The 26891-nt window shown below is 40.5% G+C and overlaps 1 protein-coding gene across 1 annotated transcript; it reads left to right on the top strand.

Moving 5' to 3' along the window:
- The first annotated feature begins 7124 nt into the window (after window positions 1-7124).
- On the top strand, window positions 7125-11270 carry LOC135541192 (homeobox protein engrailed-1-B-like). The gene is made up of 2 exons (XM_064967301.1): window positions 7125-7869; window positions 10479-11270. Exons 1-2 carry the CDS (start codon window positions 7368-7370, stop codon window positions 10796-10798), a joined length of 822 nt encoding a protein of 273 aa, XP_064823373.1. The 5' UTR covers window positions 7125-7367; the 3' UTR covers window positions 10799-11270.
- The last annotated feature ends 15621 nt before the right edge of the window (window positions 11271-26891 follow it).

Raw genomic sequence — 26891 nt, 5'->3', positions numbered from 1 at the left:
CATTGAATGAATGAGGTTGGTTATCATGCTGTACTACATTGTTTTGTACATTGTTTACAGTTCCTATGCTGAACACATACTGTGTTTGAATTCTGTACAGAGTGGAAAGGCAAAGACATCATGGAGGACGAGGACGTTTGTTTACAGATGTTCAAGAGACTGCAATTATCAATATGGTTTTGGCCAACAATGCAATTAGGATTCGAGGGATAAGAGAGAATATCTTGAATAATGACACCATATTTAACAACCTCAATGCTGTCAGCCTGTCGACCATACAACGCATCCTCCAACGGCACCGAGTGACGATGAAACAACTTTACAAGGTGCCATTTGGGAGAAACTCTGACAGAGTCAAGAATATGCGACATGACTTTGTAGAGGTATGTATGCAACACCACTTCCAGTACTTCAGATATACCATATTTACTCATTTGTATATCCTTTTGTCTGTTACAGAGAGTATTGGAGCTGGATGCCCATGTAATTCGCCATGAATTTATTTATATGGATGAGTTTGGCTTCAACCTCACCAGAACCAGGTGCCGCGGAAGAAATGTAATAGGACAGAGGGCAATTACCAATGTCCCTGGACAGCGTGGGGGTAATATAACTATGTGTGCTGCCATTACTCAAAACGGGGTCCTCCATCACAATGCCACACTGGGTCCGTACAACACCGGCCATATGCTCACTTTTCTGGATGCAATTTACACAATGCTTGTTGTCCCTGATCCAGATCAGGAGCCTGCTAGATTTGTGGTTTTATGGGACAATGTTAGTTTTCACCGGGCTGTTCTGGTCCAAAACTGGTTTACCACCCATCCACAATTTGTAGTTTTGTACCTACCCCCATATTCACCTTTTCTAAATCCCATAGAGGAATTCTTCTCAGCCTGGCGCTGGAAAGAGTATGATCGCCAACCCTATGCCCGCATGCCGCTTCTCCAGGCAATGGAGGACGCATGTGGGGACATAGAGGTTGCCTCTGTCCAAGGTTGGATACGCCATGCTAGGAGATACCTCCCTCGATGTTTGTCAAGAGAAAACGTATCTTGTGATGTGGACAAAGTATTGTGGCCAGACCCAGGCCGGAGAAGAGATGAAGCGTAGCTCAGCACTGGTGACTGCCCCCCTGTCCTTTCTTTTCCCCCGCAAGGGTATGCAATAAAACAAGTGCTATAAAAAAAACGATGAAGACATTTTTCATTATGTATTATATGAAAGTATAAAATGTAGTGAATACAATACGTTAAGTGTGCATCCATCTTTCCACTCCCTTCCATTGCTCTGTCATACCGACCCTTCAACCTAAGCTCTACGACAAACTCCACAAGCTCTCCTTCGTGTGTTTGTGTGGGTTTGTGTGTGTGTATGTGAAAAAAATATAGAGAGAGAGAGAGAGAGTGAGAGAGAGAGGGAGAGAGAGAGAGAGCGCAAGAGAGAGAGCAGAATGATAATTACTGTTTAGTATGCAAACATCTCTACCTCTCTGGCATATAAATGTCTGAGGGCTGAGATGTGGGTTTGTGGGCATACTTCTTGCATTTCAAGAGTGTGGTGAGACTTTCAGTGGTGGATGATGATAGTGGGAGGTGCAAAAACCTTGACTGAGAGAGGTTTTGAATAGGATTTTCTTTTCATTCTGTATGTTTGTGCAGACATCTTCAACAAAAAAATCCAGACAGATCATTTAAATGCAATCTGATAGAGATATGACCCATATGATGGTGATGGTGTGTGTCATAGGTGGCTGGTGGTACCTTAATTGGGGAGGATGGGCTAATAGTAATGGGTGGAACGGAATAGATGGAATGGTATTGCACTTCCCATGTGTTTGATACCATTCCATTCCATTCACTCGTTTTCAGCCATTATTAGGAGCTGTCCTCCCCTCAACAGCCTCCTGTGGCGTGCATGTTCATTGCATTTCTCCAGTAGCCCTGCATGTTCAAATCAAGGCTCCACAGTCATCCTGTGTATTGACACAATGTACATTTACTCAACATTGGTATGGCATGAAATAGAAATAAAAGTCATCCTTGAAAAGAGCACCAGAGGAAAACAGTGGTGGGTATCATTCACATGTCATATTCTCTTTGGAATATCTCTGTAAATGATTGATTATGGATGTGTCCCAAATAGCACCCTATCCCGTATGGGCTCTTGTCAAAAGTAATGCACTACATAAGGAATATTTGCCATTTGGGATGCTGATATTCATAACCTAATTATCAATGCTGCTCTGCAGACTAGTAGGTTTGTAATTACAGTAGGAGGGGATTGAAAGCCTGTCATGGGGGCACGCTTGCTCATCAATAGGAAGAATTTAGTGCCATTTTGAAATGTTTGTCTCACACGCTGAAACATTATACTTTATGTACAGAAATGTTATTTTATGTACAGCAACATACAGCTATGCTTAATAATGCTTACTCCTTTGATAGTTTACATGCTTGTTTGCATCTTACGTTTGGTTGTGGTATGTGGCAATGTTACCACCGCACATTCAACTGAGAGCCTGCTGCAGAACTGATTTAGCTTATTAGCGATTGCCTGCCATCTACTGGACATGATAAGAAGAATCTCTGTTTGAATTTCTGAAGCGGTTTGCTTTCTCGCATCCTTACTTCCTCCCTCCGTTCCATGCCTCCTTCATTCCTTCCTGTTCATAAGACAAAACAATGACAAGAATGACCACAAGATGTCACCCAAGTTTGTAATATTAATGTAATTGGTAAATTGCGAAGACTTGCATGAAGCTGTTTAGGCCAAAAACAGTGACGACTATAAAGACGATGATGACGCATATATAATAATAATACTAATATTTTCCAAGTATAGTCCAAAAGTCCAACTTGACAGTTGATAAGAGAAACTATTTGCACAAGGAAAGATATAAATCTTGAAATGTATAACATTCACATCCATATATTCTAACTAAACAAAAATAACTTAAACTTAAAAAATATATATTAAAATTTAAAGGGAAAAAGTAGGCTTAGGTCTACACATTTCCTAGTAACGTATTTCAACATACAGTATATGATTTACACCTTATTAAACGGTGACACTGTTCATGGGTTTTATATTGGCACCATCATTACTATGAATAGCTGAACGTGACTTGAATGGTGTCACTGGGAACGAGGGAAGCCCATTTCTTGAAGTGGCCACTTGAGGACAGCACAATTCCGGAGTCGTATCTAAATGTCTCGCACTGTATCAAGCCCTGTAGCCTATCAGAGAAATGGAAGAGCACTTTTCAACACCCAGTTCGAATCTCTAGAATAGAAGAAACAACGTGTAACCGATCTGAAACGTGATAATTGTCTACATGAAATACGCCTAGGCCTATATGGGTCTTTAACCTGCATATGAGTAAGCCTAGCAGATGAAGCGTATCCTTAAGAGGTGACTTTATTTCATTATTACAAGGAGTATACAATTGAATCAATTACAATGCATGTACTATTTTGGTAATACAATGGTTGTATATTGACGAATGTAAATATTGTTCAAAGCTAGCCTAGATGGAGGCTACACGCAATTGCAATGGACCGGGTTCTGCACAGCTAATTTAGGCCTTCCGTATATGAGGCAACGGTCGTGAATAATTACAATTCACAATGGCTATTTAACTCAATAGCATATTTATAATTTATTTTGGCTAGTTTCTTAATTAAAGTACAATGGCTTTTGAGATAAGCATTTCAGTTTTAACATTTTGATTATCAATCTACCCAATAGTTTTTAATCTAAAATATGTAAGTTATAGCTAATGTATTATAAGAAAACACAATATCATATAATATTATATGACATAAGATTAGATCAGATGAAATATAATACTAACATATTATAGTGTTATATACTAAACTATAAAAGAATACAATATCACATTAGTTTGTATTATATATTCCTTGAATGCAAAGTTATTCAACAAATAAAGTTGATTTTACAGTTATTTCACAGTAGGCCGATTGCTTTATGATGTCTTGTATATTTCTCTGTACTAAAAAGATAAGCATTGCAAATGCTTGAGCGGCTAACCATGGTCAACCTTTCTCACGGGAAAAGAATTCAAGACGCAAAGAGACAGTACCGTTATTCATTCGCTTTATGATAGTTAGGCTACCTATTTCAAATAAAAAAAATTACAAAGTTTGATATTTTGTTCAAATGAAAGAATGCTTTTGATTCCATTGTTCTCTGTACTTCTGACTACAGATAAACCTTCGTTTTATGAAATATTACAAACTGATATTGCTGTTGCCAGTAGCCTGGGTTTATGACTATTACTCGGTAGACATATCATTGTCAAAATACTGCCAAATGTAATTTAACAGACAACATCCTTCATCATTAGGTAGCGATGCATTCGGGAACATGTTTTGTTTGTTTATTCGACTAATTTAAGGGATATACTTTAAATGGGAGTGTTTTGTGATTCCACAAATAACGGAATGAAACCAATGCTTTTCAACTGTCTTTGCAACTTCATCCGATAGCCCAAATCACTGATCAATCCCCTCAACGATCATTGGATTTTACAAGTGCTGTGCGCTGGCCTGCGTGCTCCAGTTCTGACTGCTTTGGGACCAGGTGCAGGTTGACCTTTTGTTGCCTAATTGTTATTGTGTAACTGACTCCAACCCATTTACATTCAATTGTACGAAACCACAAGTTATCTTAGACTGGGTTGCAAGAGACACATCTATATTGAGGTCATATCCTAGAACGTTTCTATCCATATGGGCTGTCTTTGTCCGAGCGGTCAAGTACGTATCCAGCCAGGTGTTTCAGTCCACCACACACCTACCTAAGTCTCACAACCAAGAAAAGCACATGTATTCTTTCAGTCTGTTGTCTTTCTGCAAAATAGTAAAACAATCGAAAATGTATGAAAGCAATTCGATCATGGCCTAAAAAAATAAATAGAAAGTGTGGGAGCATTCGTTTAGAAATTGTCTTGGGGCTTTTCAGCTAACGTTAGTGAAGGCAGAAGTGTGTGTGTGCGTAACTGTGTGTGTGCGTAACTGTGTGTGTGCGTAACTGTGTGTGTGCGTAACTGTGTGTGTGCGTAACTGTGTGTGTGTGTGTGTGTGTGTGTGTGTGTGTGTGTGTGTGTGTGTGTGTGTGTGTGTGTGTGTGTGTGTGTGTGTGTGTGTGTGTGTGTGTGTTGCAACCTAGCCCACTATATTCAATAATACGAGCTTCAGGCCGTCAGTGCATTTATCATCCTATTACTGCTACAAATCCAGGTCCAGTACATGAAAGGCTAAATGAATTACCAACGTTAAGCCGTCAATAAAGTCATTTCTGTAAATGGTGTCTCAGAAGACTCGCCGCATTATTCAACTGGCTTTATCAGCACCTAGGAAATTACGCGGGGTGCTCTTGAGCGCATAATATTGCCCTGCTTACTTTGATTAAGCGCCTTGCCAGGGAATAGTGACAGTGCTTTTGACCGGCTTTTATTCACTCTGCTGTGATGAACGCCAAGCTGATCAGGCGGAATGAAGAGTAATTAAAAGCTATAAATTATATTTTGCGGCCCCTCTCAAGGCGTCTCTTTGCGGGCAAGATAAGAGCCGGAGTCCTCATTTACCGCCTGAAAAGGGACTGCGTCTCCACAATGGCTACTTGGCTAAATAGCATATTGATAGTGTCCCAATTATAATTTAATTAACTACCCACACTAACACTATAGCTTATGGGATAAAGATTTCAATACTAGCATGTTGAATGTGAATCAGTCCTATAGTTTCGAGCAGAATGTATTATTTCGTGACTAATTACTCTTATTTATGTGTCATTTAAAAAAAAAATGTATCCCTAAGCATGGACAAAAGTTGTCACACAACAAAGAAGCTCGAGCGTCTACCTTGTTGCAAAAAACCCCGAGGTTCTCAATTAACAAACATAAAAGGCCTATGGCGTCTCCAATGTGTGTTTGTTTCGTTTTGTTTTGTTTGCTGCTATATCTATGTTTCAATCTGGGATTGTAATGTTGGATTTGAAGTGATTTTTAATTAGACTCTACCCTCACCCAACTGCACCTGTGGTGTAGCCTATAGAAAATAGTGACACAGATATAGGCCTATAGTAATGCAAATTGTATGCGCGTTTAAACTTAATAAAATGAGAGTGAACATAAACAATTTTCAATTTTACAATACAGGCCACCTTGGAATGGGTTCATGAATGATTAGCCTGATTTGAGATATGTTGCATCACTTTATCTCCATTAGGCCTAATACTTCTTATTATAGGTCTGATACAAAGCCTCAAACAAACCACCTCCATCACGTCCTACCGCCTCCATCAACTAACGTAACTTGTCCCCCTGTTTCTTTACAGAAATGTAAATATAGCCTATACCTACAAGCACGTGACCGGCCAAAGTCAGGCTATGCACAGGTGAGGGTGATTACAAGCGTTTATCAAGTGAGTTATCCATTTGGAAAGCAGAAATTACGCATGCGTAATTATACAACTATCATATGGATTTTGTAGCCTAGATAAGATAGTCATTTAAGATACGGGTTGTCAATTTGACACACCTATTATATTAGATACAAAAAAGAAAAAACATAAACTGGAGTAGGAAGAATGGCATACTCCATTTCAATTGTATAGGCTACGGTTCCTGCCAAATGTGGAGGAAGACGACTTAATTAAGAAAAGCATACACATATCACCTTTCGGTGGTAGGAGAGTGGAAGGCAATCAAGTCGATAGACAAATTAAAGGGAACCATTGGTGGCCTAAAAGTATTGGTAACCTATAACATTTCTGTACCAGCCAAATGTCCCTACCAGGTTTTCCTCTATCGGTGACGAGCATAGTAATTTGGTATGAAAGAAGAGCGCACCACTGAGACCCCTTGTTTGGTGCCTAAAAGCCATCTATTATTTATTTGCTGAGATTCGTAAAATTCAATTGGACGTCGTCACTTCTGACAGCGCGTATCTGCACAAGTGATTGGTCTATTGCACGTGTGTTGGCACTCACGTGCTTCCGGTTGGTGTGGGGGGGGAAAAGTGTGTGAGAGGGATAACGGGTTTTAGGAGAGTTTAGAAAGATCGCGCTGACATACTTTAGAGAATGCTAGGGACGACGCTGCTGCGTGCGATGTGTAGTCAGTCGTGGTAGCGCAGGGCTATTGTGACACTTGGATCGCTTTCGTAGACAACATGTCGACAGTGTAGAACATTGTCACATTTATCAAAAGTATATTATATAAGCTTCCTTCATAATATAGTCAGATATCTTTTTTTGTTTGCTATTATTCGGATACGGTATTGAGCAACAAGTGGAGTTTGGCGTGGAGAGTTTGCGCTCCAGCCAAAAGTGTACCAGTTATGGAAGAGCGAATTGATAAAAACAGCCGCGATTCGACTGAGGGAGAGAGCGTGTCCCTCTCCCCGAATCTACCATCTCCTCCCATTTTGCCCCACCAGGCAGCACAGCAAGTACATAGAACCACAAACTTTTTTATTGACAATATTCTGCGGCCAGACTTCGGCTGCAAGAAGGAGCTTGGGAGTCGGGAGCGGGCGCAGACCTCCGGCAGAGAAAACGTCAACCCTTTGGTCATCAGGCCATCTCACGCGAGCAGCCTTTGCCAGGATTCCAACTGCAGTAGTGACAGTACTTCTTCTTCGTCGTCCTCACCGTCCTCGAAACAGAGCTCGACAAAACAAGGTGAAGGGAATGGGACTACCACAACGAGATATGGAGACACCGCGTCAATAGTGGTTGTGAATGCCAGTAATGGAGGATCTCCACCCGCTAAAGAATCTACGCCGATGTTATGGCCTGCGTGGGTTTACTGCACGAGATATTCGGATCGACCATCATCTGGTATGGCGCTAGTTTCCGAATCATTTTACCCCTGCAGATCTGAAATGTGAAAGTCCGTTATTTTGGTTGTGTTGGGAGTAGGCCTAGTTTATAGGTCAATGTGAACATCGTAAACTCTGCTCTCTCTCTCTCTCTCTCTCTCTCTCTCTCTCTCTCTCTCTCTCTCTCTCTCTCTCTCTCTCTCTCTCTCTCTCTCTCTCTCGCTTTGCTCCATTGTACAATTAATTCAATTCGTGAGCGTTACGCACGATAGGCCTGGATTATCATAGTAGGCTAGACTATACATATTCCTATAGTACTTGCCATAATCTCTCTAACAATAACACACACACAAACACAATTGCCACTTTGTTTATGTGAGAGCATTTCAAACCAAACGATTAATAAGACCTGGCAGAACATGTTAGGAAGACCAACTGGTCTGCAACTTGATTCTCCTCCCTCATTTGAATTATTCTCCTCAAAACAAAGCAATGCCGAAAACCGGTCCTCCGTGTTATCACATTGTTTATGTAAAACTCATTGAAAAGTGTTGCATGGACGAGACAAACTTGAAAGGAGTGGTCACCTAAACGTCCACTTTACCTGTAGTCGTTTTGTTTTACTATCTTGTTTTACTTCACACCACATGCCTATTCTGACTGTTAGCTATTAGGCAAGCCTTCGCCGTAGGCCGCCAAAATGGCAAAATATGCACGAAAAAAGATAGATTAATCAAATAGTGTAGTCTATATTATCTACATACGTCAACCATTACGTCCTTCGATTAGACTACAATAGCTGACTTTCTTTTCACCCGACGAACATATTGACGGGCCTATGGTGTAAATCAGGGGTTTGTATAGACTGCCTTGTTAACATGTTTGGCGGTTTATTATCCACAATCTTTCTGAACTTGGCATGGGATTCAGAATTCAGAAAATATGCATCGATTGACTAAAGTTATTTATTGACTATAAGATTTAGGCCTAGGCTATATGACTCTGAGGGGGGGGGGCACTAGGCCGATTGGTTTCGATATCTTTCGGGAATTATATCTGGTCTGGTCTGTAGGCTTACGAAAATGGATTTAACCGACAGACTATTTAATTGTTTTAGCTAATCAAATAGCCTATGTTATATTTTCGGCAAGTAGGCCCTGGCCTAGCCTGTGTATGTTATTGCTATTGTAGGCCTAATACTGTTATTGTATTCAGAAAGTAGCCTATATCTGCAGGTAAACGTGACCCCTGTCGTTACATGTTAAGCTATTTTGGCCCATGTTGTTCCAAATTACGAAATAAAGATGACATCGGGCTACAGTCCATAACGCGCATGAAAATGTCCAATAAAAATATCCCGCCAATTAAAAAGTATAAGGCTATATAGCCTAGGTTTATGCACAATATATTGTGTTTATGATAGCAGTCGAAGCATATAGTTGAGTTTCACACAATACAGTATCGAACTGAATTAAACCGTATGCTGACTGAATTGGGATCCGCAGCTTGATTTTGCAATATACGACCGAGTTGTGTATTTTACCCTATAGAGATAGTTTTTTTCCTGAAATGACAGCCTACATTTTGTTGTGTCGTCTGCGTTTTTGGAGAAGTCAATCGAATGGATGAATAGTAGGCCTATATTAGCTAGGCGCTAGGCCTATATAGCGGTTAGGTAACACGTTTGCAAAAGGTGTGTCGTAAAAAGATAAACCATGAGGCTATATCCATGTATCTTCTTTATCGCAATATTAGCACTGTGAATATGCTACATTATGAACCTATCAGATGTAATTATGTGCACGCTACTTGGCTGTGGATAGAATAGACAAGTATCTCAATACAGACTTGCAAGACTGTAGCCTAACGTTCCAGTGCAATGGCGTTTTAGATAGACCTATTGCAATGTAGGTCTAACCATAGCCTAGTGAAATAGTAAATAACCAAATATGTTTGCCTTAAGTTTGTTTACTTTTACATTTTATGGCACCGAGTTTTTATTCCACACATTGATGGAATGAGCGGAGGAATAGTGTCTGAGCTGAGGTATAAGGCCTACTTTTGCTAAGGACTGTGTGTTCTCGTGCTTGCACCGGTCTGCAGGGTAGGCCTGCAGAAAAAAAGGGCATGCCAATCAACAATAGTCTGTTAGAACGTATAGGCGTGTAGTTTGATATTATATTGTTATTATTGATATTACCCAATCTGTCTGAGGAAACTATGAAATTCGTAGACCACATATAGCCTAGGCCTAAACATATGCGCAAAATAGACACGCGATCGATGATATAACGGTCATTCACACCACTTGGCCTACGTTTTATTGTTTTGACTTTGCTTATATGTTTTTGGTTCTGTATTATGTAATTGGAAGATATGTGTTACTGCATTTCTTATATTATGAATATTCAAATGAATGAATTATGTAAATACCACTGTTCATCATTTAGCCTTGCACCTTGCGCCTGGGGCAAAATGGTCGCAATGACTGCAAACACACATTTAGCAATTAACAATATGTATTACATTGAAATACTCCATTGTTTTAGTCATGTGTAAATTAATGTTTGTTGGGGCCTAGGACTAACTGATATTTACGTGTTCGTTTCACTGTTGTTTCTACATCAGGCCCAAGGACACGGAAATTGAAAAAGAAGAAAAATGAGAAAGAAGACAAGCGACCCAGAACCGCGTTTACGGCTGAACAGCTGCAGAGACTTAAATCCGAGTTTCAGGCAAATCGCTACATAACAGAACAACGGAGACAGTCACTGGCCACAGAACTGAATCTCAATGAATCCCAAATAAAAATTTGGTTTCAGAATAAGAGGGCAAAAATCAAAAAGGGGAACGGCTACAAGAACGGCCTGGCTCTCCAACTCATGGCCCAAGGACTGTACAACCATTCCACAACCACGGTCCAAGAGGAGAAGGATGATAGCGAGTAATTTCCCCCCCCGTGCAGGGCAAAATAGACGCTGAACTGAAGAAGAGTGCTTGAACTCTTTGTGAACTGAAAAAGAAAGAGGTAAATACGATTTGACTGGGACAGATTCTATTTAAAACCGATTTCTGTTTATGATAGTGTGTATGGACATCATTATATAAAATACGAACATTATTAAAGTTTATATATAGCCAAAACAATATGACGTTGTATATATTTAATTTCAGGTAAGGTTATGTCTGTATCAATCCCTACTTGCTGGAGATTTAAACTTTTCTTTTTCTTATGATGTTGTTGGCCATTGTTTTAGTATAAGTGTCTGACTCCTAGATTTTTTTGTGTGATTTCTGTCGCCCCTCTCCCCAATCTCTCACAATTCTGCAGATTGCGTTTCTGAACCGACGCGCCAAGCCAAAGATTTTAATATGTTCAGAGAATATGTAGTCTGAAATAAATAAAACATGTAGAATGTTCTACAGTTTCATTCGTCATTGAAATTCTATACATAAAAGCGTAGTTTGTAAATCGTTGAAAACTAAGGCCCAGGACTAACACTATGTCGTTTAAATAAAGTACTAAGAGACAATGACCTAATATGGGGTATTTTTGTTGAGCTTTCTGGAAAAATATAAAACTTCAGTGATATAATTATTTCCTGTAATGCAAAACAAACCTACCTTTTTTAATTTTGTTCTAAGACATTCTTCATCCTTTTAAGTGAGTTAATTCAGATAATGTTGACATGCATATATTTCCCACGAGCTATGCCATTTGCTATACAAACATTGCTTGTTAATAAATGGGCCAGAAGGTCCAGGCGTGTAGCCTACCATAATGCCTACACACTCACGGAAACCATGTAACCTATAGGCAGGCCTATATCCGTCAAGGTCACAGTGCACGCATGGAAGTTATTTTTTTTTAACTATTCGTTTATTGGGGGAAAACACAGTAATAGTAGTATTACGATTAGTAGGCATATTATTATTGTTCTTTCTTCAATAATATTGTATTACTATGAGTACACGCAGTATCTCGGCCCTTATCATTGGGATATACTGTATGTCTACATTTAGGCTAGTGGTATAGAACATGGTGATGAAATTTCTAAATGGCAGTGGTGGAAGAAGTACCCAAATGTAATACTTTAAAAAAAAGATGACTTTATACAAAATGCCTTTCTACAAAAGTAAATGTAATTGCTAAAATATACTTAAGTAAAAGTATAAATCATTTAAATTTCCTTATACCAGACAAACCACACGGCACACTTTTCCTTTTTCTTCTTTAATTCACGGATAGCCAGGGCCACACTCCAACACATTTACAAACAAAACATTTGTGTTTAGTGAGTCCTCCAGATCAGAGGCAGTAGGGATTACCAGGGATGCTCTCTTGATAAGTGAGTGAATTTGACCGTTTTCCTGTCCTGCTAAGCATTGAAAATGTACTTTTGGGTGTCAAAGAAAATGTATGGCGTAAAAAGTACGTTATTTTCTTTCGGAATGTCGTGAAGTAAAAGTCAAAGTAGTCAAAAATATAAATAGTAAAGTACACAGATACAACAAAAAAATAATTGAGTAGTACTTTAAAGTAGTTTTACTTAAGTACTTTACCACTGGTGGCTGGTGTCTTCTCCAAGAAACTGCGTGTCTCAATTCAGAACGTCATCATCTCTGTGCAGGCTATGTTGTGCTTTAAATAGAACTTCCAGTCTCCTCGTGAAATATATAAGGATAATAAAGTCGACACGCTTAGGGATGTTTAACGTAAAGGCTTGACTACATGACCACAAATGTATTAAAAGCTTTTAGAGATAAACATGCATGTAACAGAATATTAAGCTCCACTGAAGTGAATGGTGAACACGCTGCAAGAATACACCATATGAGTTAAAATGCTTAAGAAAAAAAATCTAAAGCTATATGCAACGGATGAACAGATACACACACACACACACACACACACACACACACACACACACACACACACACACACACACACACACACACACACACACACACACACACACACACACACACACACACACACACACACACACACTGTATTGTATGAATGCATTGTATAGGATACTGTCTCATAACTTGGCCTTGTGGTAGAGACATTTTATTATGGCAACAATCAAGATGACGTACCAGCCAAAACAACATCAATTCTGCTCTTGTTAAGAGCGCCCCCTCCCTTATACACACACACACACACACACACACACACACACACACACACACACACACACACACACACACACACACACACACACACACACACACACACACACACACACACACACACACACACACACACACACACACACACACACACACACACACACACACACACACACACACTGTATTGTATGATTGCATTGTATAGGATACTTATACACACACATACACACACACAAGTCTCATAACTTGGCCTTATGAAAAATAGATTTGATTTCCTGTTACTGGGGTACTTTCTCGAACAACAGTTAGGTTGTCCTTTTGTCTAGCTCCCTGCCACCGTCACCGGACATCTTCACACATGGTAGCTATTTTTCCAGAATGGATATCGTTTCACTTATTAAACTATTCTCGGCATTTACAAGATTCGATTAAACACCCGGGCGGTATGGAGGACCGCCAACATAGGCAGAAGATCTAAGAATGGGACATTTTATTGGTCAGAGGAAAAGCAGATCTTTAAAGAGCATATTTATGGAATAAAAAAAATGAACAATCAGATTCCAACTGTATAGTTGCCGCCTTTTCCGTGCACTATCAGTTTCAAAGGCCAAATTCATTAGTCTTTCTTCGTAAAGAGACGTATTTCCATTCAATCTAGTTGCTATACATTCTACTCTTGCCCTACCCTAGCCAACGTGATTATTTTGGACTAAGTTCCCATTCGGCCTGTAACCTCGGTTTATGTCTGATAAGCCTCCCGGTGCACCCTGCGACGTGACACGCGTTGTTTTCAATGCCGGTATATTGCTCATTGGGATAGCCTGTAGCTTAAATGTCCGGACGAGGCAGCACCGGCCTTTGTGTCTGTGTCTCAAAGCCCATGGGCAAGCCATAGGTCAGACCGGGCAGTCAAAACAAGTCATTTCTATTTATAGCACAACCTATAGGCCACATCAGGCCTACCAGTCGTCAATTTCAATTCGAAGACAGCGATCATTTTTCTTGGTTAACTTTCTATGTTAAAATGTTGACATTTTAACTCGGTGTAATGATTCTCAAATAAGTTACTGCGTTTATCAGACATACGCCTAACAAAACCATTTTGTTAACTCTCCCAGGTTAGCACTAAAGGACACACTTTCACAAAAGTAGATATTAGTAGATGTTTAGCTAAAATGTAATAGAACAAGGTAAGAAAAAGGTTTACTAAAAAGCTTGTGCAGTCCAATCCAAGACCGGTCCCAATGAGACCAAGGTCTCTTTTTCGAGGGAACCCAAGACGAAGCAATTACACACTCATGGCAGGAGCATAGGAAACACACAAAGTTAAATATGAAAAACACATTCATAAAAAATAGCCAGATTCCTCAGTGAAGAGGTCCCCTACTAACAATCTGAATTGCCCGAAAGGAACCAATATAGGTTATGAAAGCGAGGGGCGAAGAAACTAAACGCCATGAGCTTCTAAACGATAGTTGTAGTACGAACAATGCCAATATCATCTTGCAACTTTCGTTGAAATAGAGTCTAGTCCAGCCTACTTCATGGACAGAAGTAGGCCGAGTAGCTAAACCCATATAACACACTTTTAAATAGCCTTCGTTTGAACTTGTTCACCTAATAGGCTACGTAATACGACTGAGCTGGAAGATTGTCCACTTTTATCGAATATTAGGGTATTGTTTTAATTCTCCAAAATACCTTAAACTGAGTTATCAATTGATCGACACTATGCTTTGCAGGTGTATATAAGATTTAGGTGCTTTCATGCGTGGGCTTGAAGCATTATCTTCTTTAAAATCTCCCCTGTGCGACAAAATACGCCAGGATATTGCTATTCCCTGCAAATATGTAGCCTAGCCTGTAGCCTACATTGCCTTTATCTTTATATCCCATGAAAATGGTTAATTCATTAAATCAATTTTCTAAGTTACATGTACCTTCAACAACAAGCCTACACTGGGACCTATATTGTCTAGATAACTCACCGTTTCTCAAAATAAGTGTAGGCATATGCTATTAAATATGGAAAAACCACATATTTTTTTCATTACCCCAAAACAACATTATCTTACTACATAGTGCAGGTAGGAGAAAAACAATGACAAAGTTTAAATTCATATAATATGACATGGATTATTTGTTCGTAATTTCCACTCCGTTCAAGATGAAATGCTTCTACCTTTTTGAGGCTATTTTTTAAATTGATACATAAGTTCCAATTTGTAAAAAAAAAATGTAGCTTACTTAATTATTAAGGATGACTGCGTATTGCAGCAAGCCTGGCACAAGTGCAACACAATAGAAATGGTAAACTATGAACAATTGACAAAAACAAACCTTGAATGTCATACCAATTGATCTTCTATAGGCCTATAGCCCATTGATTACTAGACATACTCCTGAAAGTGCAATTGCATACTTTTATCTGATCATTAATTCACAATACAGATTTTCTAACTTCATTTGGCTGCGTCCAACTCACACAATAAAGCCTATTCAATTGGAATACATGGTCATGTACCTAGTTTATTTCCTTGGTCCTAATATAAGCCTATCTGTTTGTTACGTAACCAGAAATTAGTTCGGATTTAATTAAGAGTTGCCCACTTCTCTGGAGAGGACAGCAGCCCAACCATTTAACCGCCCCTGGGCTTCTCGTCGGTTTTGTTTTTAATTATTTCCAATGTTGTTCGAACTGCTCTGGGTTTCGACGTTCAATTAACTCCACGAGTTTTAATAAACACACACGCACACCACTCATGCATCATTTATTTGAATAACTTCTGTTTACATTGGACTTATATTATAGGTGGAGTAGCCTGGCTATTAATGAAAAATGTACAGCATTAATTAATTTCAGACTTTTAATGGACATTTCCAGCGCAATACGCTTATTAATATAGCCTAGTTATTGCGTATCCCACTTGTTTTCTTTTTCCCAGAATACAGAAATATGGAAGAAATTTCAGTTCAATGCATTATGACATCTTAATAAGAGGGACACAGTTAATACGGCACCTATACGCATAATACAGTTTCATCCAGCTCACTGTTTGGTGCAGAAAAATATAATGGTAAGGTCATATTCAACAGCTCTTTCAAGTATACTCGATGACGCCCTTTCTCTGTGGTTGTTTCTGCTTTTTATTTTTGGTCAAATTTTCTTCCGCTATGTAGGCCTATTAATTATTGTTCTGCCTCGAATTTCACACTTTTGTGCTTGATCTCAATAGCTTGATAAGTCTTTGTCTATGCGTTAGCTAATGCTATCCTTTTTTTGTTTGTTTGCATTTGCAATTTTAAGAAGAATATAGGCTCACTATCAATGAAAAAAAAACGTTATAGACTAATGTAATATACATAGCCTAATATTCAAATGTATCAGTGAAACTTCCACTCAAAGTGCGGTGAAGTTCCCAGCAGGATCAGCAGGCCTACGGGAGCTGCGCTGCTGACAGGTAGTCATTTGACTTGACATTACATTACATGATGTGACATGCTTGCCTCTTCATCATCAATAGATCTGACAACACAGCAAGTTGCAGTAAGTTGGGGGGGGGGGATCACTGAAGATAAAATATATTGATTATTTGACGTGCTATGTGTGCAAACCCGGATAAGAATTTGCGAAGAGATGCAATCTGCATTGCGAATAGGTGCAATCTGCATTGCCCTAGAACAGCACGGAGTGACGCATAGGGGGAAGTTATTCAGGCAATTAAAAATGACAAGGATACTTTCCCCACCTAATCATTTAGCAGATGCATGAGGTTTATGTATAAAACAATGGAACCCTGGGATCCAGTGCATACTTAGCATAGTCTGCCTTATAGCTACAATATGCACTTCATTTATATGCAAATTAAAGCAATAAAAGAAGACGGTGGAAATTACTCCATTTGAAGGGGGGGCTGTAAAAATAATATTTTCCAGGTAGAGTGTATTGGATGCTGAGTGTACTAGCTGGATACAGGCATAATAAAAAAGGAAACAAACATTGTTTTGTTATTTACAATGTTGAGAGAATAGATTGGGAATAGAGTTGGGGCCTTTTGAGGTTGCAGGCTGCATCACCAAGGAGAATTGCAGTTTCGCATGGTGTCCCTTTTGTGTCTCCTCCCTGACCAGCAAAGTCACGCTAGGGCAATCAAAGTGATGCGGAGACATCAAGTGACCCTCAATAGGGCTAAAGTATGCAAATGCTCCGGCGAAGTGAGCTTTAATCCTGTTAGAGTACAATGTGGATGGAGGCTCAGGGGTCCAGGGCCCGTCTTGTTTTGATTCCTCATCTTCCCTGACCCTGTGTTTACTGTTAGCGACTTATTTCAAATCCATAATAGGGCCTCGGACAGATGCAGATAAACACACATGGACAGACAGACAGACAGACACAGAAACCTGGCATCAGACACACACAAATCCAGTCACATACACAGCAAAACATACACCCACCCCTACATGCACATGCCCGCACAGCTCAAAAATGCATGCGCGTACGCAGAGACACACACACACACACACACACACACACACACACACACACACACACACACACACACACACACACACACACACACACACACACACACACACACACACACACACACACACACACACACACACACACGCACACGCACACGCACAAACACGCACACACGCACGCACGCAAGCAAGCAGTTGAAAAGAGCTCCTTAGATCACTACCCTGTGACCATCCCACTGCTAAGTACAGAACCTTAGAGTAATCCCCTTCCAGCTGCTGCCTCCTGAATTATGGGGGATTCCTCTTTAGGGGGAGGGGGAGGGCTTAGGAAGACACAGGACAACAGTTTCAACACCCTCTCTTCTCTCCCACCCACTGGGAAGTCATTATTTGTTGTGCATCTAGAGATGAACCACTATCAGGACTGAAAACTAAACTGATAACCAATAAAGCAATGATATGTGCACAGGAAATCATGTTTGGTGGTCGAATGGAAACATGAAAGAAAAATCTGTCTACAAGTGGAAACAAAGAAGATTCAGAAAAGTTTCTAGGCTCAAAGTGGATGTAACCGATTCTCACTCTTAGAAATTTAAGAGGGTTGTGGCGGTGAGTGTCAGTGAAGGGGTTGAAGCCCTTCGGCCCCCAGGATTGTAGTCAGAGAGAGAGAGAGAGAGAGAGATAAAGAAAGAGAGGGAGAAAGGCGAGAGAGAAAGAGTGAGGGAAAACGAGAGAGAGGGAGAGAGAAAGAGACACATACAGAGGCAGACAGAGAGAGAAAGAGAGATGGAGAGAGAGAGAGGGAGAGAGGGACAGAAACAGAGAGACAGAGAGAGAGAGGAGACAGACACAGAGAGAGAGAGAGCGAGAGAGATCGGGTAAGAGAGAGAGAACGAGAGAGAGAGAGAGCGAGAGGCTGGAGGGGGCTCTAAGGAGCATGCATGTGCCATGATCTCCATGGCAGAGAGGACAGGGGGAAGACGGGAAGCTGACTCATTGCATTTTCTGGCCTGTCAATTGCACCGCTCTATCTTTGGGAGCAACACAACAAAGGTGGCATTGACAGAGAACCTCCCACGGCGCAGCTGAGATGGTCTGGGGCCACTGGGCAGAAACAGCCGTAAATATCCGACAGATAAGTACAAATTACATGGCGGATATAGGCAGCGCCACTTGTTTGTTCTGCAAGTCAAATTCTCTGCTGCCTGTGTCATCGGCAGCAGAAACACAGACTTGCTCATGTCAGCTTATGTGTGAGGGAAGGGAAACTCTCAGCTTTGGAGAGAAGCCTATGGCGATAGTCTGGTCATGTCTTATTGTGAAAGCGGATGAGTCCGGTTCTGTGCAGAAAATAACCACCAATGGCCAAAGAGTCATTCACCATTTGCTGGTGGGTGAGAGTATATTTATATTGAGTAAACAAGTACAGTATATTTTCTACAAATTCAACAAGTAAGCTAAATTAAATACAATTAAAAATTAAAAGGACAATATTAAAACTGACCTTGTCTGCTGTTTTATCGATAAACGAATTGAAATAATGCAACTACCCAAAGTAATATCAAGTGCTCTTATTTTCCCACTGAGTGATGAAAATGCTTTGTTTTGTCACTGTCCGTCTCCAAGAATACGACGCGGCGTCCTCGATAACCCCAGTATCCATAACCTCCCCTTACTCTCTCTGAGGCATACATGCCACTCGTAAGGAAAAGGAAGAGGTGTAAATGTTGTAATTTGTTACATTGAGCGTGCTCTTTTGTAGACAGGATACTTTTGGACAGCTAGATATCTTAAATTAATAAGGAAGCGAATTCAAATTGTAGTATGTCCCACCACAGCTATGTGACAGTCACAAAATGTTTTCTTCCACTTAAGTCGAGGCTAGAAGAAAATCAAAAGAGTATTTAAGGTTTCATCTTTTTCTTAAGAGAGACTTGGATGTTTATGGTGTAGCTTATGTACTCTATTGGTATGTGAAAACACATAAGTTACGGTCTGATATCTATACAATATAAATTATCATCTGAAATAAGATGTTATAGTATGCGCACAATGTAAAACATGACCATTTACCAAATGGCCTTATCCAGAGCAATTAGGATGAAGTGCTTTGCTCAAGGGTACATGGACAGATTTTTCACTGAGTCAACTCTGGGGGTTGAACCAGCAATCTTTCTGTTACTGGCCCAACACTATTAACCACTAGGCTACCTGCCACTGCTATAAAAGGCACAAATTCCTGGGTTAAGAAAATAATAGTAAAATCGGTCACTTCGATCCATTCAATTCTGTCCAGTTAAAGTGAATGTTTCATAACTTTATTTACAAGTAGACTATTAAAGTCATGATTTAAACTGTGGAATTGTACTATCATTGTGTAATATAGCTGTACAAAACAGTAAACAAAACATATTTCTGTACAAAACATTTGAAACTTTCAATTCATATGTAGAAATGATAGCTCTGGATTTAACACGCTGTATGTCTAAATATATAATAAATATGTAATGTATATAGACATTATTCAATTTAGATCTCACAAAATGTTATGAGAGGTTTGGAAACTCGTCGAAAGGCATTCTAAGTTACAAAAAAAGATCACAGGAAAATGCAGCACTTGATGAGTTCATGTTGCCTCTCATCCTTCGACAATGGCTGCATTACTCCAGAGGTGACACATTTATATTCCTTACAGGAAAAAACTCCACACTTTGAAGGCTGGTGGGAAAATGTTAACCTCATCCACAATGACATCTGTGGTGCACATTTCACATTGTCCAGACTCACCATGACATTCTCTTTTAATGAAGGTCCAGTATTATGTACACAGAAAGATAAAGAGTAGGATCTTTGATTATCATGGAGGCATATTGTACGGGTGGTCACCAGCACCTTCATCTAACATGCCTTGGACATATGGAATCACTTCACCATCCCCTGAAGTGAAAGTGGAGAGATGGAGGGATGGTGGAGGAGAGGCTAGGGGGATAGTGGTGTGGGCGGGCAGCTTGGATGGCCACGTTTTCACCCCTGCCTCCTCTCTTCAAAAGCAGGGGCTGTTGGGTAGAAAACTCCCTCGCTCCATCTTTCATCGCCCCGGCTCAGAGGTGCCGAGAGGTGACGCGGGAGGCGATTAGTCATATACAATTTACATACGCTTGTCATGGGCTCTTGTTACAGACTAGTGATGTCATCGCTAAATTGGCCATCTGTGACCAAACAGTATGAGGGAGTAATTCTGTATGTATAGATGCAGTACATTAGCTCCTCATATGATATACGTATCAACGCAGCAAACTAGCTCCTCACATGATGTATGAATAGACACAGCAAACTAATTCCTCACATGATGTAGTATAGACACAGCAAACTAGCTCCTCACATGATGTACGTATCGACGCAGCAAACTAGCTCCTCACATGATGTATGAATAGACACAGCAAACTAGCTCCTCACATGATGTAGTATAGACACAGCAAACTAGCTCCTCACATGATGTACGTATAGACACAGCAAACTAGCTCCTCACATGATGTACGTATAGACACAGAAAACTAGCTCCTCACATGATGTAGATATAGACACAGCAAACTAGCTCCTCACATGATGTACATATAGACACAGCAAACTAGCTCCTCACATGATGTAGTATAGACACAGCAAACTAGCTCCTCACATGATGTACATATAGACACAGCAAACTAGCTCCTCAAATGATGTATGTATAGACACAGCAAACTAGGTCCTCACATGATGTACATATAGACACAGCAAACTAGCTCCTCACATGATGTAGATATAGACACAGCAAACTAGCTCCTCACATGATGTAGTATAGACACAGCAAACTAGCTCCTCACATGATGTAGATATAGACACAGCAAACTAGCTCCCCGCATGATGTAGTATAGACACAGCAAACTAGCTCCTCACGTGATGTATATATAGACACAGCAAACTAGCTTCTTACATTATGTATTTATAGACACAGCAAACTAGCTCCTCACATGATGTACATTAGCAAAAATAATGCCTAAGTCCTGACACGAAATGAAAGGGAACAATATCTACTTTGTGTTGTAGATTACTTTTGGAAAAATATTAAAAAATATGCAAAATATTTGCTAACTCTGTCTTGCACTTTTCAAATGGATGCAGTTTGTTCTGTTTTCAAGCTTTGCGAAAATAATACCTCTGCCCTCCCCCCCCCACATAAAAATAAAATCCATCAATGCTAATTCAAATTTACGTGTCAATAACTCCAAACAAATGTCAATGTCTTTTGAAGAAAAACAATAACATGTGTTGTTCTTATGATAACTCATACATATGTATGTTATTGGCAGCAGTTTCTTCTTTGTCTAAATGAGATGAAGAGACAGCAATAAAGGGATACTGTATATTGGTATACAGTATATTGTACACTGTGTATTGGTCATAGAGATTGATAGAAAAGGGACAATGAAAGATGTATGATGTATGTATGTATTTGTGTAGGAGGATGTGTGTGAACTGTATGTTTATATGCGTACCTGTATTTATTTAACTAGGCTGGTCAGTTAAAGAACAAATTCCTATTTTCAATGACAGCCTAGGAACCGTGGGTTAACTGCCTGTTCAGGGGCAGAACAACAGATTTGTCCCTTGTCAGCTCGGGGATTTGAAGTTGCAACCTTTCGGTTACTAGTCCAACACTCTAACCACTGCAGCCCATTCATGTGTGTGACAATGTGTGAGACAATGTGTGCGACAATATTTATCCATTCATATGTGTATCTGCATGTGTATCTCCTATGTCCTTCTATGTGCTTTCCATGGCTGCTGGGCCACGCTGGAAGCCTCATGATAATCTGTTATGGCACCCATCCATTCTGCTGGTGTGTGATTTACTGCCATGTGTCATCCACAGCCTGTCACCCAGGGAAGTTAAATGACCCGAAAATAACATTAATATGTACTAGAGATAGATGGAGTGCTGGACTGAAGGGGTGGTCTCTGGCATTGGCTTTCACCCGTGGAAACATTACCTCAAATACGACCCGCAACACTGATAAGGGTCAAGAACCGGCATTCAGTTTTACAGTCGAATGCTGTGGAAGAGTCGAGTGTTCTGCTGGTATGGCTAAGAGTCTGTTAGAGACGGTGCAAGCTGGCTGCTAAACTCTCATTGGTGCAGGTCTTCTTGTGTTGATCTGATTGGTCACAGAGAGATGAAGGGAAAGTCTCTCAACCAATTGAATTTGTTCCTCCAAAGAGTAGTCGTTCATGAATTTGTACAGTTTACTGAATTAGCGTGAATATTCATCTTCAAATCCGGACCCTTATCCAGTTGCATTTGACAGATTCTGACATGCCAGTAAAACAATCATTTGTTTTAATCAAGAATGATCAGAGCAAACGTCACTTTAAATTCCCACAATGTCACAACATTTGGCCCACATCTATCATTAGAACTCCAGCTGTCAATCTGGGTGCATGGCCGATGTATCCTCCAATCAGCTCTGTTTGCAAAATAATGCCACGCCTCCATCTCAAGAAGTGAGTGCCTGTAGGCAAAAGACAACATTGTGATGCTTTCAAAAATAGTAAAACATCTACATTTGGGAATGGATTTTTTCAGAAGCTTTGAGGATGAAAGAAGCAATTATACAATATTTATCCATGAAATTAGTTACGGCCTACCTATAATCTATATGCTTTTAATGCTTTCAAGCGTAAAACATGGTCTTCAGATCAAATCCCATATATTTCTAATTCTAGTACCAGATACTAGTAATAATAATAATAATCAGTGATGTAAAGTCCTCAAGTAAAAATACTTTAAAGTACTACTTAAGTAGTGTTTTGGGGAATCTGTACTTTTTTTTACTATTTCTATTTTTGACAAATTTTACTTTTACTTCATTACATTCCTAAAGAAAATAATGTACTTTTTACATCATACATCAGCAGCACAGGAAAATTGTCAAATTCACACACTTATCAAGAAAACATCCTTGGCCATCTATACTGCCTGTGACCTGACGGACTCACTAAACATAAATGCTTTGTTTGTAAAGGATGTCTGAATGTCGGAGTTTGCCTCTGGCTTTCCGTTAAATAAAAAATAAAAACAGGAAAATGGTGCCGTTTGTTGATATACAGAATTTGAAATTATTATACTTTTACTTTTGATACTTAAGTATATTTTGGCAATTATATTTACTTTTGTATATTTAAGTATATTTAAAAACATGTACTTTTAGACGTTTACTCAAGTAGTATTTTACTGGATGACTTTCACTTTTCACTACATTTACTCAAGTATGACAATTGGGTACTTTATACACCACTGATAATAATCCTAGAATTAGCCCTTTCGGGAGCCCAGTAGGCAACACATACTACGCACGTCACGGACAGCAGTTCTAACACACTAACCAATTCAACTGTGCAAACACTGTTCATCCCAGATGCACTGGCTTGAAGTTCACGTCACCACTGTGAGACATGTCTGGAACTGAGTAGCATGTAGACCGTGAATTACTGTTTTAGCACACACACCCAGCGCCATGTGTGGTCTGTGGAATGCCATCTAAAGCCTGTGTGTTTGCGTGTTGTGGACTCGCACACACGGTGTGTCAGCACGTGCATGTCCACTATGCATTGCAAGACAGCTGTGACAATGGACTGTCATACTCAAAGCATACGGTTATGCAAATGGTAAGCAAGCATAATGGTAAGCAAGCATAACGGTAAGCAAGCATAATGGTAAGCAAGCATAATGGTAAGCAAGCATAACACAGTGCAGACACATTTCTGTTTGAATGTTTGTGTGCAGTGATGGTTATCCAACTATTCATACTCGTCTGTCCCAGTCAAACAGGTTGCTGTGAGCATGGACACCTGGGCACTCGGCCTTAAAAGCACAAGCGGTGCAATTACAGGCAAGGACCATGAAAGAATTGGCACCTGAAAGTTGAATGAACTTACCATGGGCTATTGAGTGGTGCAGTCACACTTGGTAAGGTGTGAAACTATCTGCCTTGTGTGTTGGTGAAGACGTTTATGAGGAGGAGTTTGAGATTTTCTTTATTATGGCCACTAGAAGGATATAGCAAACACTAGTATAGTCGGTTTCACCCTCTGCTTGCAAATAGGAGGAACTGGCATTGGACACCTAGAACCTTAAAGTTGCTCTGGAAAAGAGTGTTTCAAAAAACGATCTGAATTGTTTATATATTCTTGCTTTACTACCTTCTAACTCAAATAAAAAGTGTCCCTGTTAGCTACCTGATACTATGTGTACTACATGGTTGATTTGAAAACAGTAAACTAGTATGTAATTTCGACAGTAGAAATCTTACTCTAAACTATCATGTTCCTGGTCATACAGTCATCAACAAATAGAAGATACTTTTTTTGGACATCAGTACACAGTTGTTTTTGTATTATTCCCATTGCATCTGTACAGATGTAGGTTCTTAATTTGATCACTCTTTTGTTGATGAGAATTTTCCTTCAAAGCAGGGGATGTAAACTTGTAGTGCATTAGATTAAAAAAATTATTTCTAACGTTTGTAATTTCCACTTGAAAATATCAGACTTGATTTACCCCTACAAAAATGTCCATGAATTATAATCCACATAATAAATAACATTTCCTGTTGCTGCAGGATTATTTTCCTGCTATAACAAATTGACTCAGATTAAGATGCTACATCTGTACATTAAACACAATCCTCCAGATTTTATACAAAGCAGATGGGCCATAAGAAAAACAAACGCCAGAAGAGGACACGAGGAAAGACAGAGGGTAAAATCATATATTTCCATCAAATGTGGGTGAGATGAACCACAGATGTTTGTGGATGAGATGAGCTGACTCACACAGCTGGTGAAAGAACGCTCTTGTCATTGCGTGGACAACCTCCTCGAGTCTCATGCCAGTACCACGAATCATCGAATCTGTGCTCTCAGACATCAAATGAAATCACATATTAGAAATTAAAGGGGTTGTCGTAGGTTGAATCCAGAAACACTTGGGAAACATCCTGGCTTCCCAATTCCCCTACCGGCCTTGACGAACTTCAGAGCACCGTGACATTGCTCCATCAATCTGTGTTTAAGACTAGCACAGCCGGCCTTGCTAGGGCTCTCTCTCTCTTTCTGTCTCTCTGTCTCCCTCTCTCTATGGCTCCTCTTATCTGACACCTGCAGTTAAATGAACACCAGAGCAGAACTGACCATGACTGCCTAATAAGAGGCAGAACAAACACAGCCATTGAGAGAATTCATCCCAATTCAAGGGGCCATCAGAGTGGAAAAGAGGTTCAAATGCCCTCAATTCAGAGTTGCAGAAAAAAACACCTAAAAAAATAAGAAGGGTATGTATTAGAACAAAATACATTCTGGTAAAGCTCCATATAAGTAATACATGGGAGGTCAGATCTTTTGAATTTCCCCAGTTTTTGCTTTAAGTGCAACCATGTAAAAAAATCCATACATGCAAAAATATTAATGTGACTGTTTACCCATTTCTGTACCCTTGATCTGAACATAGTCTTTTGTAGGCCATACCTTGGGGTGTGGCTGCAGCCCCCAGAGTAGACCACAGCCCAGTCTACTGGGACAAGCCACCTAGGTCTTTGTTCTGCCCGACCCAACCGCCAGTCACCAGCTTGGGGGATGTAGACATGGTGGGCTACCCTCCTGTCCCCCAGCCCTCCAGCCCCTCAACCCTCCAGCCAATTCAACCCTCAGCACCCGGACCTCTTCCTGCCCTCCAGCCCCTCCTCATCCCTCTAGCCCCTTCAACCCTCAGCACCCAGAGCTATTCCTGCCCTCCAGCCCCTCCTCATCCCTCTAGCCCCTTCAACCCTCAGCACCCAGAGCTATTCCTGCCCTCCAGCCCCTCCTCATCCCTCTAGCCCCTTCAACCCTCAGCACCCAGACCTCTTCCTGCCCCCCAGCCCCTCCTCATCCCTCTAGCCCATTCAACCCTCACACCCAGACCTCTTCCTGTCCTCCAGCCCCTCCTCATCCCTCTAGCCCCTTCAACCCTCAGCACCCAGACCTCTTCCTGCCCTCTAGCCCCTCCTCATCCCTTTGCCTCTTCAACCCTCAGCACCCAGACCTCTTCCTGCCCTCCAGCCCCTCCTCATCCCTCTAGCCCCTTCAACCCTCAGCACCCAGACCTCTTCCTGCGCCCCAGCCCCTCCTCATCCCTCTAGTCCCTTCAACCCTCAGCACCCAGAGCTATTCCTGCCCTCCAGGCCCTCCTCATCCCTCTAGCCCCTTCAACCCTCAGCACCCAGAGCTATTCCAGTGGATCCCCAGATGCTATAGCGGATGGAACGGGGAGTCCGGACAGGCTGAGTTAGCTTAAAGACATATAGTCAGCTGGGAAACGTTCCACTATAGGAAAGAGATGTTGACCAA

This window comes from Oncorhynchus masou, chromosome 6 (genome assembly GCF_036934945.1).
Source record: "Oncorhynchus masou masou isolate Uvic2021 chromosome 6, UVic_Omas_1.1, whole genome shotgun sequence".
NCBI lineage: Eukaryota > Metazoa > Chordata > Actinopteri > Salmoniformes > Salmonidae > Oncorhynchus > Oncorhynchus masou.
This window is presented reverse-complemented; position numbering and strand designations above follow the sequence as displayed.